The following is a 14,673-nucleotide window of genomic DNA, read 5'->3' as shown; positions in this document are numbered from 1 at the left end:
CAAGACAGAGGAATGCCAGCAACTATATGATGTATGTTGTATTTGTGATGTTCAATTATGGTTAGTACATGGGACGCGGGTGGTGCTGTGGGTTAAACCACAGAGCCTAGGACTTGCCGATCAGAAGGTCGGCAGTTCAAATCCCCGCAACGGGGTGAGCTCCCATTGCTCAGTCCCTGCTCCTGCCAACCTAGCAATTCGAAAGCACGTGCAAGTAGATAAATAGGTACCGCTCCGACAGGAAGGTAAATGGCGTTTCCGTGCGCTGCTCTGGTTCACCAGAAGCCGCTTAGTCACACTGGCCACATGACCCAGAAGCTGTATGCCGGCTCCCTCGACCAATAAAGCAAGATGAGCGCCGCAACCCCAAAGTCGGTCATGACTGGACCTAATGGTCAGGGGTCCTTGAGCCAGATATCCTGGAAAGTGAAGTCAAATGGGCCTTAGAAAGCATTGCTAATAACAAGGCCAGTGGAAGTGATGATATTCCAGCTGAATTATTTAAAATTTTAAAAGATGATGCTGTTAAGGTGCTACACTCAATATGCCAGCAAATTTGGAAAACTCAGCAGTGGCCAGAAGATTGGAGAAGATCAGTCTACATCCCAATCCCAAAGAAGGGAAGTGCCAAAGAATGCTCCAACTACCGCACAATTGCACTCATTTCACACGCTAGCAAGGTTATGCTTAAAATTCTACAAGGCAGGCTTAAGCAGTATGTGGACCGAGAACTCCCAGAAGTGCAAGCTGGATTTAGAAGAGGCAGAGGAACCAGAGACCAAATTGCAAACATGCGCTGGATTATGGAGAAAGCTAGAGAGTTCCAGAAAGACATCTACTTCTGCTTCATTGACTATGCAAAAGCCTTTGACTGTGTCGACCACAGCAAACTATGGCAAGTTCTTAAAGAAATGGGAGTGCCTCATCTGTCTCCTCATCTGTCTCCTGAGAAATCTCTATGTGGGACAAGAAGCTACAGTTAGAACTGGATATGGAACAACTGATTGGTTCAAAATTGGGAAAGGAGTACGACAAGGCTGTATATTGTCCCCCTGCTTATTTAACTTATATGCAGAATACATCATGCGAAAGGCTGGGCTGGATGAATCCCAAGCCGGAATTAAGATTGCCGGAAGAAATATCAACAACCTCAGATATGCAGATGACACAACCTTGATGGCAGAAAGTGAGGGGGAATTAAAGAACCTTTTAATGAGGGTGAAAGAGGAGAGCGCAAAATATGGTCTGAAGCTCAACATCAAAAAAACGAAGATCATGGCCACTGGTCCCATCACCTCCTGGCAAATAGAAGGGGAAGAAATGGAGGCAGTGAGAGATTTTATTTTCTTGGGCTCCATGATCACTGCAGATGGTGACAGCAGTCGCGAAATTAAAAGACGCATGCTCCTTGGGAGAAAGGCGATGGCAAATCTAGACAACATCTTAAAAAGTAGAGACATCACCTTACCAACAAAGGTCCGTATAGTTAAAGCCATGGTTTTCCCAGTAGTGACGTATGGAAGTGAGAGCTGGACCATAAAGAAGGCTGATCGCCGAAGAATTGATGCTTTTGAATTATGGTGCTGGAGGAGACTCTTGAGAGTCCCATGGACTGCAAGAAGATCAAACGCATCCATTCTTAAGGAAATCAGACCTGAGTGCTCACTGGAAGGACAGATCGTGAAGTTGAGGCTCCAATACTTTGGCCACCTCATGAGAAGAGAAGACTCCCTGGAAAAGACCCTGATGTTGGGAAAGATGGAGGGCACAAGGAGAAGGGGACGACAGAGGATGAGATGGTTGGATAGTGTTCTCGAAGCTACAAACATGAGCCTGACCAAACTGCGGGAGGCGGTGGAAGACAGGAGTGCCTGGCGTGCTCTGGTCCATGGGGTCACGAAGAGTCGGACACGACTAAACGACTAAACAACAACATTATGGTTAGTGTTGTTTATTGTTTGTAAGCCGCTTTGCAATTCACATAAATGAAAAGCAGCTTAGAAATCTAATAAATCAAAATCAGGTGAACTCTGTCGCTGGTACATGGTTTTCCATGTGGCAGAGGCCTTTCCCTGCACTAGAATCCTTTATCAGTTCATTCCTAGATGAAGCTTCTGATCCTTTCATGATCTCCACCTCCATGTTAATGTCTGCATCACTACTCTAGACCAAGGATGAGACAAGTCCCCTCTTTGGGGTTGGTGTCTGGGTCACCAGGTGGCTAGTGCATGAAAAATAGAGCTAGAAAACATTCAAGGGGTGTGTGGAATCTGAGTTATCATATATATACAGGAGGCAGCCTTTGCTGGAGAGACGAGAACAAACAAAGAAATTAAAAAGAGAATAATTATTGTTAAAAAACAAAACAAAAAACTTGCCGAGACATTTTGGCAGCCTTACCAGTTGAGTGAGAGAGAATCTGAAAACAGTGTTCGCAAAAGTGGCAATCATACATATGTTGCTTTTGTTGTGTTGTAGAAACAGTGGCTTATATTGCAGGAAGCTATACAACAAAACATTGATTCACAGGACCAGATTCTCACTTGGTGTAATTAGATCTATGCTGTGTTTTATTTGGCACCAGCAGGCCATTGAAAAAAAATGTTGCTGGTATTCCCCATTCTTTAAAAGGCTCTTGTCTTCTGTCTATTCAGGTATTACACACCGTGTGTGTGTGTGTGTGTGTGTGTGTGATGCTACCATTCATAGAACTTTTGTTGTTGGTTTGCATTAGGAGCAGAGAGGTCTAGAAAAGTGTTGGTAACAAAACTTTAGAGACAGTTCCCCATTTTAAGTATAATGCATTGTTTCGGGCAGTGTTGATGGTGTGCAGTGTCCCAGACTTCAGCTCTTGTAGCAGTTGCAACAGCATGTTCCCCACTTCTCCCCTCCCAGCCTCCAACCCACAAATCACTAAGAATGAAGCAGTTGACTCAGAGGTTCACTAATTGTTGGTAATGTGGCAGGATGGCTGCAGCCACAGTTGGATGAGCATGGAAGCATCTCATTCTGAGGAGTACAAAGTATTCAGAACAGTGCAGATGCTGTTTGCACCTCTGTAAAGATGGGATGCGGGTGGCGCTGTGGGTTAAATCACAGAGCCCAGGACTTGCCGATCAGAAGGTCGGCGGTTCAAATCCCTGCGACGGGGTGAGCTCCCGTTGCTCAGTCCCTGCTCCTGCCCACATAGCAGTTCGAAAGCACGTCAAAGTGCAAGTAGATAAATAGGTACCGCTCTGGCGGGAAGGTAAACGGCGTTTCCGTGCGTTGCTCTGGTTCGCCAGAAGAGGCTTAGTCATGCTGGCCACAGCTGTGCGCCGGCTCCCTCGGCTAATAAAGCAAGATGAGCACCGCAACCCCAGAGTCGTTCGTGACTGGACCTAATGGTCAGGGGTCCCTTTACTTTTACCTTTAAAGATGGAGGGCATTTCACTGTCTGAAAGGCCTACTTCTTAACTGTATACAGTAAGAGGTCCAGCCTTTCCATTTCTCCTATCTACCAACCTTCAAAGAAGCAGCCAACAGCCACTTGGTGTGGAACATTTTCATGTCAGAGACAGCTGATCAAAAGTGAATGAGTATTCTGGGGTAGGGAGTAAACCCTCATGTCTATTCATCCGTATTGTGCAAATTTCTCCTAACAAACTCATTTTTATATGCAGTTTTGACTACACATTTTTGCAAACTATTTCCTCTAACATAATTCATTTTTCTGTGTTATTTTCATTAACACCTTCATGTGTGCACACACTTCCCTTGACCTGTGCTATTTTGTAAACGGGGATTGGAAAACTGTGTCGCAAAATTCAGATAAGTGCAAATTTTGAAGGACAGTTGTGGATAGATTTGGTAGCTTCAGCTTTTAACGTGTACCGAACGTCCTTTATCTATCTAACTTGAATATAAAACAATACACAAACCAAAACACAGCCGTCCTTTAAAATTCTCCTAATTTTTGCAATTTTCAGACAATGGGTACAAAAATGCGTGTACTAGGGTACAGTACACCGGTGTGTCTATATGTGAAAATAACATACAAAAATGCATTTTATTTCTGCTTCAGTCGGTGGAATTGCCACTACTGCAGGTGCTACAAAATGCATTTGTAAGAACTCAGTTGTTCAGTGTCAACACCAACACTTGGGGAAATAATTCCCTGCCTATTAAGATCAAGCTTTGCATTCTTTTCGGCACCTGCCAAAAACATTCTTGTTTAGACAAGCCTAGAAATAGTGTTAGTTTTTTAACTCCTGGTGTGTTTTAATGTTTTTTTAAAAAATAAAAATAAATCCTGGTTTTATGGTTCTTTTTGTAAACTACTTTGAAGTTTTCTTTACAATCAAGCAGTGTATAATTTTTTGAAAAATAAACAAATAATATTAGGAAAGAATGTATTAGGCAAAATCGCATACAAAAATGAGAAATCAGCATATCATGAGAAATCAGCACTAAAATACTGATGGACTTTTCAAGAAAGGAATTTGCAAATGGATGTGGAAATGTTGGGAAGTGAACTTTAGATTGGAAAAGTGACACACTTACAGGAAACCAACAGATTTGCTTATCCCTAACAGCGTATTTGGTTCTGTAAAATGGTACGTGAATTCACATCAGTTGCTGTTTTGTTTAGCAGCCCACTGTATGTAGTATACTGACCTGGGGTGGCAATGAATGTTTATAGCCAGTTGTAAATCTCTTGCATAATAGGCAATTATAATAGGCCAGCTAACAAGCACCCTTACCCTCACCCTGATTATAGCTGTGCAAACAACACTGAGAGAATAATGGCTTCTTTTGTCCAAGAGCTCAGTGGTACTAAGAACTAGGTTGCTTCCCTAAAGCTAAAGTTAGAAGCCCACAGGAATGAAATAAACAACCAGCTTGATCTATGTTAACCTTGACCTTGTTAGATGCAATTTGACTTTTAATGATCTCCAATTAAAATTCAAACCTCAAATAATCCAAAACAGTCCTTTCTTCTTCGCCTTCGCCTTCTGCTTAACAACTTTCTGGCATTATAACGAACTTCAGATAATGAATGGATCATTAGTGCAATCAGGTTTCTTTGTTCTTTTTCTTTAATCAGCAACTGGCAATTGTGGATGTTTGTTTTTTAGGGAGGGGAAAGAGCAGGAGAGGCTGAACATTGCCTATGGTAGCTTTTATTTGTTCTCTATGTTATTTAGGCTATGAGTCCTGTGGCTCCTGTAGCCAAACCCAAAATGTACCATTGCTTATGTATTTAAAACCAAAACAGCACCACAAAGACATAAGGGAGGTATTGCCTGGCATGGGGAAATCATAAAAAGATAAAAAGGTAAGGACCCCTGGACAGTTAAGTCCAGTCAAAGGCGACTATGGAGTTGTGGCACTCATCTCGCTTTCAGGCCAAGGGAGCCGGCGTTCATCCGCAGACAGCTTTCTGGGTCATGTGGCCAGGCTGACTAAACCGCTTCTGGCGCAATGGAACACCATGATGGAAACGCCATTTACCATCCCACCACAGTGGTACCTATTTATCTACTTGCACCGGCATGCTTTCAAACTGCTAGGTTGGCAGGAGCTGAGACAGAGCAACAGGAGCTCACCCTGTCACGGGGATTCGAACCGCCGACCTTCTGATCGGCAAGCTCAAGAGGCTCAGTGGTTTAGACCAGTGTCACATGTGTCCCAATTATAAGATTTGCAGAAGTACCAAAAATATGGAAGGGGCAGTGGCTAAAGGATAAGTGGGGAATGAGCATGCTCAGTGGCCACAGAATGCTGACTGTTGGGGGACATGAGGAGTGCCAACTTGGCCCTGCGACCATGGGTGCCCAGGGCCATGTGTGCCATACTGTGTGCATGGCTCTGGCACTGAAATTTGTGGGTGCCTAGCCCTTTCTTGGGGAATTCTGTGGGTGCTCGGGCACCCAGGTCCCCAGGGAGTTGGCCCCTATGTGGGAGAGGGATGGTGAAATGGGTTTTTTCACTCTTTAACAGCAGCTCTACACAGCATTTTATTGTAGGAATAAAGGACATGTGATTAGAGGCTATGCAACCTGGTATCCCTCAAAACCTGCTTCAATAAAGAGGAGAGAACAGTTGTATGATGTGCAAATAGTGCCCTAGCAGACCCTGGGTATGTAAACAGAGACTCAGCTGGCAAGCAGTTTTTCTGGAAGTTAACAGAGCAGTAAACCACTAGATTTATCGTCTCCTCCAGGTGAGATTGGCTCTGCTGCCTTAAACACATGTGAAAAAAGAAAAGATTGATGCTCCTTACAAGTAGCAGGGAAGAGTCATAGCTTTGGAGCTATGCAAAATGTCCCAGCATCAGTTCCTGGTGTCTTCAGGTAGGGCTGGGAAACACTCTTTTCTGAAACCCTGGAGATCTGCTGTTAGTCAGTGCACATAACAATGTTACATGCAGCCCAGTCTTCAAGAGGCAAGAGAGGTCAGTGGTGCCAGCACAACCCTAGGGTTTGGTTTCCTTAGAACAGGGGTGGGGGAACTGGATCTGAGCAACAGGCCAGATGGTTAACTGCCCCCTGCCTCCCTCCAGAGGCCACATTTGACAGGTGGGCTGCCCTGCCCACCAGTCTCTCCTGATGCCACAAGGATCCTGCAGGGCACATGCAGAACCCTTTGCAAAGCACTCCACAAGACCCAGCTAGCAGGTTTGCCTTAGAGCCGTTAACCTAACAGAGGGACTGGTTTCACCACTTCAGTATCCTCTCTTACAGCTCTGAAGCTGCAGGATTGGAGGGGACCCCAAGGTGACAGGCAAGCTAAGCCACCAACCCAATAACAAGGCTAAGCTAGATGGATCAGTGGTGCCACTTAGTAGTTGGCAGTTCCCTACATTCCAGTAAATGGCATTATAGGAGTAAGCTAACGAGAGGGAGGCACTATTCATTGCCCACACACAAACATACACTAAAGGTTTGTTGTTGTTTAGTCGTTTAGTCGTGTCCGACTCTTCATGACCCCATGGACCAGAGCACGCCAGGCACTCATGTCTTCCACTGCCTCCCGCAGTTTGGTCAAACTCATGTTAGTAGCTTTGAGAACACTGTCCAACCATCTTGTCCTCTGTCGTCCCCTTCTCCTTGTGCCCTCCATCTTTCCCAGCATCAGGGTCTTTTCCAGGGAGTCTTCTCTTCTCATGAGGTGGCCAAAGTATTGGAGCCTCAGCTTCACGATCTGTACTTCCAGTGAGCACTCGGGGCTGATTTCGTTAAGAATGGATAGGTTTGATCTTCTTGCAGTCCATGGACTCTCAAGAGTCTCCTCCAGCACCATAATTCAAAAGCATCAATTCTTCGGCGATCAGCCTTCTTTATGATCCAGCTCTCACTTCCATACATCACTACTGGGAAAACCATAGCTTTAACTATATGGACCTTTGATGGCAAGGTGATGTCTCTGCTTTTTAAGATGCAGTCTAGGTTTGTCATTGCTTTCTTCCCAAGAAGCAGGCGTCTCTTAATTTTGTGACTGCTGTCACCACCTGCAGTGATCCTGGAGCCCAAGAAAGTAAAATCTCTCACTGCCTCCATTTCTTCCCCTTCTATGTAAAGCCCATATACTTCAGTGGAACCTGTGCCCAAGCAGATGTGCACAGAATTGCACCCTTAGCTACACCATGGAGCAAGCTCCTCTTACATTATCCTGGTGGCATGGGGCTACTGCATCACAAACCAGCTTTGGGTGGTGTTTTAAGGGTTGGTATTGCTGTCGGAGAGAGTATGAGGCTCATCGCTCATGTCCCAGGGCTGCTCGCAATTATCCTGATGACATTAACAAGAGAAGGACTACCATGGGAGAATGGCTCCCATGCCAGCAGCATATCATCTTGATATCACAATCTTGATTGTGAGTGTGTGTGTAATGCATGTATGTATGTATGTATGTATGTATGTATGTCTATCTGACTGTCTGTCTGTTTATCTATGAATGAAGATCCCTGGAAAAATTAAAACTGAGTTTGTGTCTTTAGTGGGTGGTGCTGTGGGTTAAACCACAGAACCTAGGACTTGCCGATCAGAAGGTCGGCGGTTCAAATCCCCGTGACAGGGTAAGCTCCCGTTGCCCGGTCCCTGCTCCTGCCAACCTAGCAGTTCGAAAGCATGTCAAAGTGCAGGTAGATAAATAGGTACTGCTCCGTCGGGAAGGTAAACGGTGTTTCCGTGTGCTGTTCTGGTTCGCCAGAAGCGGCTTAGTCATGCTGGCCACATGACACGGAAGCTGTATGCCGGCTCCCTCGGCCAATAAAGCGAGATGAGCGCCGCAACCCCAGAGTCGGTCACGACTGGACCTAATGGTCAGGGGTCCCTTTACCTTTACCTTTAAGCTCCCCTCTCTTCCTCCAAGGAGAACAGGTTTAATTCTGTATCCTTTCAAAGAGGCAAAATCAAACAAGTCTGGAAATAGAGGAGGGGTAGCCAACATGGTAGCTTCTAGCTGCTGTTGGACTCCAACTCTCATCAGCCCTGCCCAGCATGGCCAAAGGTCAGGGATGGTGGGAGTTGAAGTCCAACAACATCTGGCCAGTACCACAATGGAAAATACGCCGCATTTCACCAAAGCAAAATACAATATATAATTACATAACTGTTGTCAGTATTGTCTGTTAGAGACAAACCATTTGACCACCCATGGAAGTGGACAGAGTATTTTGAGAACTCGGGGGGCTGGGAACATTTAAAGATTTTTCTGGGGGTGATCTTCTGTTTAAATGAGAGGAGTAGGAAGGATTTGGTTTTTTTCTTTGCTTTACCAAAAAAAGAGGGGGGCAACCTTGCCAATTCAGGCAGCAGTATGACTGGTCTTAGCAGCTGGTCCACATTCCAGATACAGAAAACTCCTGGGAGCCACAGTACATCATTATGTAGCAGCAGTCGTAGGGAGATTCCTCAAGAGCGCCTTTGGGAATGATGTTACATCACATTGTAATGTCATTCCAATCAGCCTTCTGCCCCAGAAACGCAGCTGAGCCGCCGGTTGAAATGACAGAAAAGCCTTTTATTTTTATTTATTTTTTTGTTTTGATAAAAGAAAGAAGAAGAAACCCTTCTCTGCCTTGTATGTAAATGTAAAAACCCCACCCAAATGATATAATCAGTGACATAATAGATCTTTAAAAGTATGGGGCGAGTGAGGCACCTTAAGACTCAATACCATTATTTTCCCCTTCAGTTGTTTTTAATCCAAAGCAGCTGGGGTTTCTGCGCCGCTCCCTCCCACATAGTAGTGCTAGATATAGGGACTTTCTATCCAATTGGAGAACAACAAACAGAAAAGGGGTTAAATCGTTTCTCCTTGCCCGCAATTTTCTTGTCCAGGTGTGTTCTTTTTCCTGTTAGCACTGGCAATGTGGAAATGAAACCTTATCAAATGGGGGAGGGGGGGCAGATTTCACAGCAATCTCTCTTTTTAACTGTATACCTCTAAACATACAAACCTGGGCACAGAGGGGCACATCACTCCTATCTCTGTCAGACTTGTCAGCAAGCTTGTCGGTTTTCAAGAGAGAGATGTACTTCCTGCACCTGATTCAAGCGTATTCCGTCCCTTTGGGATATAAAGGTCAAAGCAGAAGCTGTAGACTTATGTGGTGAAAAATGACAGACTACTTCAGTCGTGTTCTTTTCCCACTTCCTCTTGAGTCTGAAAAGGCACCAGAATATCTTGCTCAGCAGTTCCCATGCCCCCCCCCAAAGGAGTTCTTCTTAGATCACAGATGTACTCTGTACCCCACCATATATTAAAATTTTGGTCTTCAGCAGCCAAAAGGTACTGTGCATAGGAATTAATTAATATGTCACAGTTGCTTGTATTTATATTTATCTTTGCATTTAACTGGAGGAAATCCTTGCCAATTTTTCTATCCAAATCAACCCATCTGCTTGGATCTCCCCTCCCAACCTGCTACTCTCCCAAGGGGGGGAAGGAGTGGGGAAGTGGCAGCATTTGTTAGGGGAAAAAACTCCAAAATGCCAGGCAGAAACAACATAACACAGAGACAGTGCCAGATTTATACACACAGTACAGTTTTATGCACAGCTTAGGACCTCAGATGTATGTGGGGGAGACCCTAAATACTTTTAAAAAACAGTTCGGTTTTCAAGTATTGCATAATCACTTCAAAAATGAAGGAAACGGGATGCAGCCTAAGACAGACATTATCTTTTTAGAGACCCTGTTTTTAAATGTGGGGCTAGCCCAAAGAGCAATCAGAACGTAGCATAATTATTTACAGCAATGTTTGTGAACGGGGGGAAAATACAATAGCAAATACTGCTGTTATTCACATGCACAATTTCTGTTCATGACCTCAGATTAACATGCATATTGTGGCCATTTCTGTTCCATTCCTGACAAAATTATCCAACAGCCCCATGACACAGGAAGCCAACTATGGCTTAGCAAGACGATTTGAACGTGTGGTCTCCAAGAGAGGAGCTTGCTGGAACTTTGCTCTTCCATGGTCCTTTTCCTTGTTGTGTACAAACTTTGGCTCCGCCTTGTGTTTAGTGAGGAGAGAGCTTAACCATGAGTAAAAAGGACCAGGCAGGAGCAAAGCCATTGTAATATCTCTGGGAGCCCACCCCTGAAGGACCAGGTGTGCAGCCTGGGAGTCATTTTGGACTCACAGCTGTCCATGGAGGCGCAGGTCAATTCTGTATCCAGGGCAGCTGTCTACCAGCTCCACCTGGTACGCAGGCTGAGACCCTACCTGCCCGCGGACTGTCTCACCAGAGTGGTGCATGCTCTAGTTATCTCCCGCTTGGACTACTGCAATGCGCTCTACGTGGGGCTACCTTTGAAGGTGACCCGGAAACTACAACTAATCCAGAATGTGACAGCTAGACTGGTGACGGGGGGCAGCCGCCGAGACCACATAACACCAGTCTTGAAAGACCTACATTGGCTCCCAGTACGTTTCCGAGCACAATTCAAAGTGTTGGTGCTGACCTTTAAAGCCCTAAACGGCCTCGGTCCAGTATACCTGAAGGAGCATCTCCACCCCCATCGTTCTGCCCGGACGCTGAGGTCCAGTGCCGAGGGCCTTCTGGCGGTTCCCTCATTGCGAGAAGCAAAGCTACAGGGAACCAGGCAGAGGGCCTTCTCGGTAGTAGCAGCCGCCCTGTTGAACGCCCTCCCATCAGATGTCAAAGAGATAAACAACTACCTGACATTCAGAAGACATCTTAAGGCAGCCCTGTTCAGGGAAGTTTTTAATGTGTGACATCTTGGTGTATTTTTGGTCTTTGTGGAAGCTGCCCAGAGTGGCTGGGGAAACCCAGCCAGATGGGCGGAGTACAAATAATAAATTATTATTATTATTATTATTATTATTATTATTATTATTATTATTCACATAGGTATTACGAAGCTATTGTTTGGCTTACCATGTCACACAAACTGGGTCTATGGCTTGTTTTGGATAAAATCAGCTCCAAAAATCTTTTTAAAGGAAGGGGAAGAATTATTTCTCTCTCTCTTTTTTTCTTTCAGTGCATAGTTTGGGACTGGGATTCCAATGGCAAGCATGACTTCATTGGAGAATTCAGTTCAACATTCAAGGAGATGCGAGGAGCCCTGGAAGGGAGACAGGTAGGCTCAGGTGAATGTGTGCCATTTAAAAGCAACAGCAGAATTAAAAGATTAACCTTTTCAATCCATAGCCAGCAGAGTTTAATGCGTGGGCTGCCTTGCCAAACATGCAGTCCCTTTTATTGCAGTGATATGAGCATTCAAGCCAGCTTTTCACTAGGGTGAATTCCAGATGGTTGGTTGTCTGGTTTGTTTGCACAAAGCTTGCAGGGACGTTAGATTATATTAGCTGTTTATTGAGCATTCAATCTGATTTGCTTGCAGGAATGTTGTATGACACTGTGTCAAACAAGTGCTACTCACACTTTTCTGTGCATTTCCTCATCACTTTTTCTGATTGCATAAAGTCTGCAATAAGCTTTAATTGTACTGCCTAAATTTGCTACTATATTATTGATTCCCACCAGAAAATGGTGACAGTCTGAAAGCACCTTAGGTGCTTAAGACAATTTCATAAAAGTAATGTGGACAAAAGGGGAAGAAATGGAGGCAGTGAGAGATTTTATTTTCTTGGGCTCCATGATCACTGCAGGTGGTGACAGCAGTCACGAAATTAAAAGACGCCTGCTTCTTGGGAGAAGAGCAATGACAAACCTAGACAGCATCTTAAAAAGCAGGGACATCACCTTGCCAACAAAGTTCCATATAGTTAAAGCTATGGTTTTCCCAGTAGTGATGTATGGAAGTGAGAGCTGGACCATAAAGAAGGCTGATCGCCGAAGAATTGATGCTTTTGAATCATGGAGACTCATGATCATGGAGGAGACTCTTGAGAGTCCCATGGACTGCAAGAAGATCAAACCTCTCCATTCTTAAGGAAATCAGTCCTGAGTGCTCACTGGAAGGACAGATCCAATACTTTGGCCACCTCATGAGAAGAGAAGACTCCCTGGGAAAGACCCTGATGCTGGGAAAGATTGAGGGCACAAGGAGAAGGGGAGGACAGAGGACGAGATGGTTGGACGGTGTTCTCGAAGCTACCAGCATGAGTTTGACCAAACTGCAGCAGGCAATGGAAGACAGGAGTGCCTGGCGTGCTCTGGTCAATGGGGTCACAAAGAGTCGGACACGACTAAATGACTAAACAACAACAATGTGGACAAAAAGTGATTAAAATGCACACTAAAAACTCTAGACTTCTATTTTATTAGACTGCGAAATGAGCTAATTGTTTACAGGAGGACTAGTCTTCTTACAAAACCATGTAAACCATTTTGTTTGTAGTAGGGCTGGAAATAACACTAAGGCACCAAGGCCTGTCTGCAGCCAGGGTGGCTGAGAACTTATATGGGGTCCAGAGCAAATCTGATACTCAACTTGCCCTGGGACTAGATGCAAGGAGCCAATTTAACACCAAACCTTTACATGAAAGAGCCAGCTATATGGCAAATATGTGACAGGGCTCATGCAGAACACTTGTGTGGATAAGCGCTTTATCCAGTGGTGGCTGGTGGCCATTGAGACTAATAGTGCGGAAGGCAAGAGAGGCCAACAGGAAGTGGAGTCAGAACCAACGACAAACAAAGCTGGATTATTCTAGGTTTGCTCCCATCCTCCCTGCTGAGTTTCAAGGAACAACACTGAGGCTACAGAGGAGGAAGCTGACAGGAATTTCCCCCCCCCCCCTGGACTGATTGTTCAGTTGGGTTGGGGGGCTAGCTGAGGCTGGCGACCGTGTCTCATTCTTCCCAGTTCTCATTCTTCCTCCTCAGGCTTTATCCATGCCCACCTGTCATCACATTTCAGACCTAGTAGACATCTTAACAAGTAGTCATATGTTGTTTATTTCAGACTGATTCTTCTATAGAAAATAATACAGTTGTTCTCACCACCTCCGCCTTACAGATTGCTTTTTTGCCTCCTGCATCTGTGCTGTGTTAAAATGTCACCGGTGGTTTCAGTGGGAACCAGAGCTGAGCTAGACTTTAATTGGAATTTCTGAGAAAACTTCTTATTCCTCCCTGGGTAGATGACCTCCCACTTTATCAGGTCAACTTATTAGCAACCTTTAGATCTAGAAAGCTGTCAGTTTGCTTGTGGGAAGGATATTAAGACTTCTGATCCAGCGTGCCAGTGCACATTCTTTTGTTTCTCTGCAGTAGTGACACTGATGCTTCATGGGTGAAGGGAGTGCTTCTCCCCTCCATCCCACTCATTCTGGTTTCCCCCCTACTCCCCTAGAAGGAAAACATTTTGGAGGGGTCTAATCCTCATTCTGAATCTTTAGGCCACTAAGTTGAGTTGAGACTCACCATTGAGTCATGCCATGACCTAAGGTGGGCTGCATTAGCAGCACAACACACCAGGCAGATAGTATATCATAACCATGTTCAGGAATGGGTCCCCAAATGCATGCTTGGCTTGAAGGTTGGTTCCAGGACCAAACTGGCTGAAGACTACTGACAAAGGCCAGGTGAGCTAATTGAGGTAATATTTCTACTCACTCTCTGCTGCCTAAATCAGCCTTTCTCAAGCTTGGGTCCCCAGATGTTGTTGAACCACAACTCCCATCATCCCTAGCTAGCAAGGCCAGAGCTCAGGGATGATGGGAGTTGTAGTCCAACAACATCTGGGGACCCAAGGTTGAGAAACACTGGCCTAAATTAACCACACTGAAGGGAGCTTCTGAGCAGATGTGTTTCCTTGCTGCTCTTTAGTTTACTCACATCACTACATTTCATGCACCCCCATAGGTTTCTCTGTTGCCACACTCCCCCTGAAGATCATAGTTAGCCAAAAGAATCTTCTGAGCTCAACAGCTTAGCCAGCTTTCCAAGACTTGCATCTTCCAACAGCTGGTTGCTTCTTTGAAGCTTTCATTCGTAATACCTGCTCTATGCAATAGAACAGGCATCCCCAAACCCGGCCCTCCAGCCATTTTGGGACTACAACTCCCACCATCCCTAGTGAACAGGACCAGTGGTCAGGGATGATGGGAGTTGTAGTCCCAAAACAGCTGGATGGCTGAGTTCAGGGGTGCTTGCAACAGAAGAGCAATACAATAAGAAGAAAGCACAGCTTTTCTTTCAGCTGGAACTTTCTGGAACTTAGTTCCGGCCCCTCTCAGGTGGG

General features: G+C 45.1%; 1 protein-coding gene across 6 annotated transcripts in view; it reads left to right on the top strand.

Annotated features, from left to right (window-relative positions):
* Positions 1–14,673, top strand: part of CPNE4 (copine 4) — a 262,849-nt gene that overhangs the window by 215,805 nt on the left and 32,371 nt on the right. For all 6 annotated transcript variants that reach the window (XM_028750791.2, XM_028750792.2, XM_077916377.1 and 3 more), the window contains one exon: positions 11,503–11,601. In XM_028750791.2, the coding sequence (XP_028606624.2) occupies positions 11,503–11,601 (99 nt within the window). The remainder of the gene's footprint in view (positions 1–11,502; positions 11,602–14,673) is intronic.

The sequence above is a fragment of the Podarcis muralis genome, chromosome 12 (genome assembly GCF_964188315.1).
Source record: "Podarcis muralis chromosome 12, rPodMur119.hap1.1, whole genome shotgun sequence".
Classification (NCBI taxonomy): domain Eukaryota; kingdom Metazoa; phylum Chordata; class Lepidosauria; order Squamata; family Lacertidae; genus Podarcis; species Podarcis muralis.
This window is presented reverse-complemented; position numbering and strand designations above follow the sequence as displayed.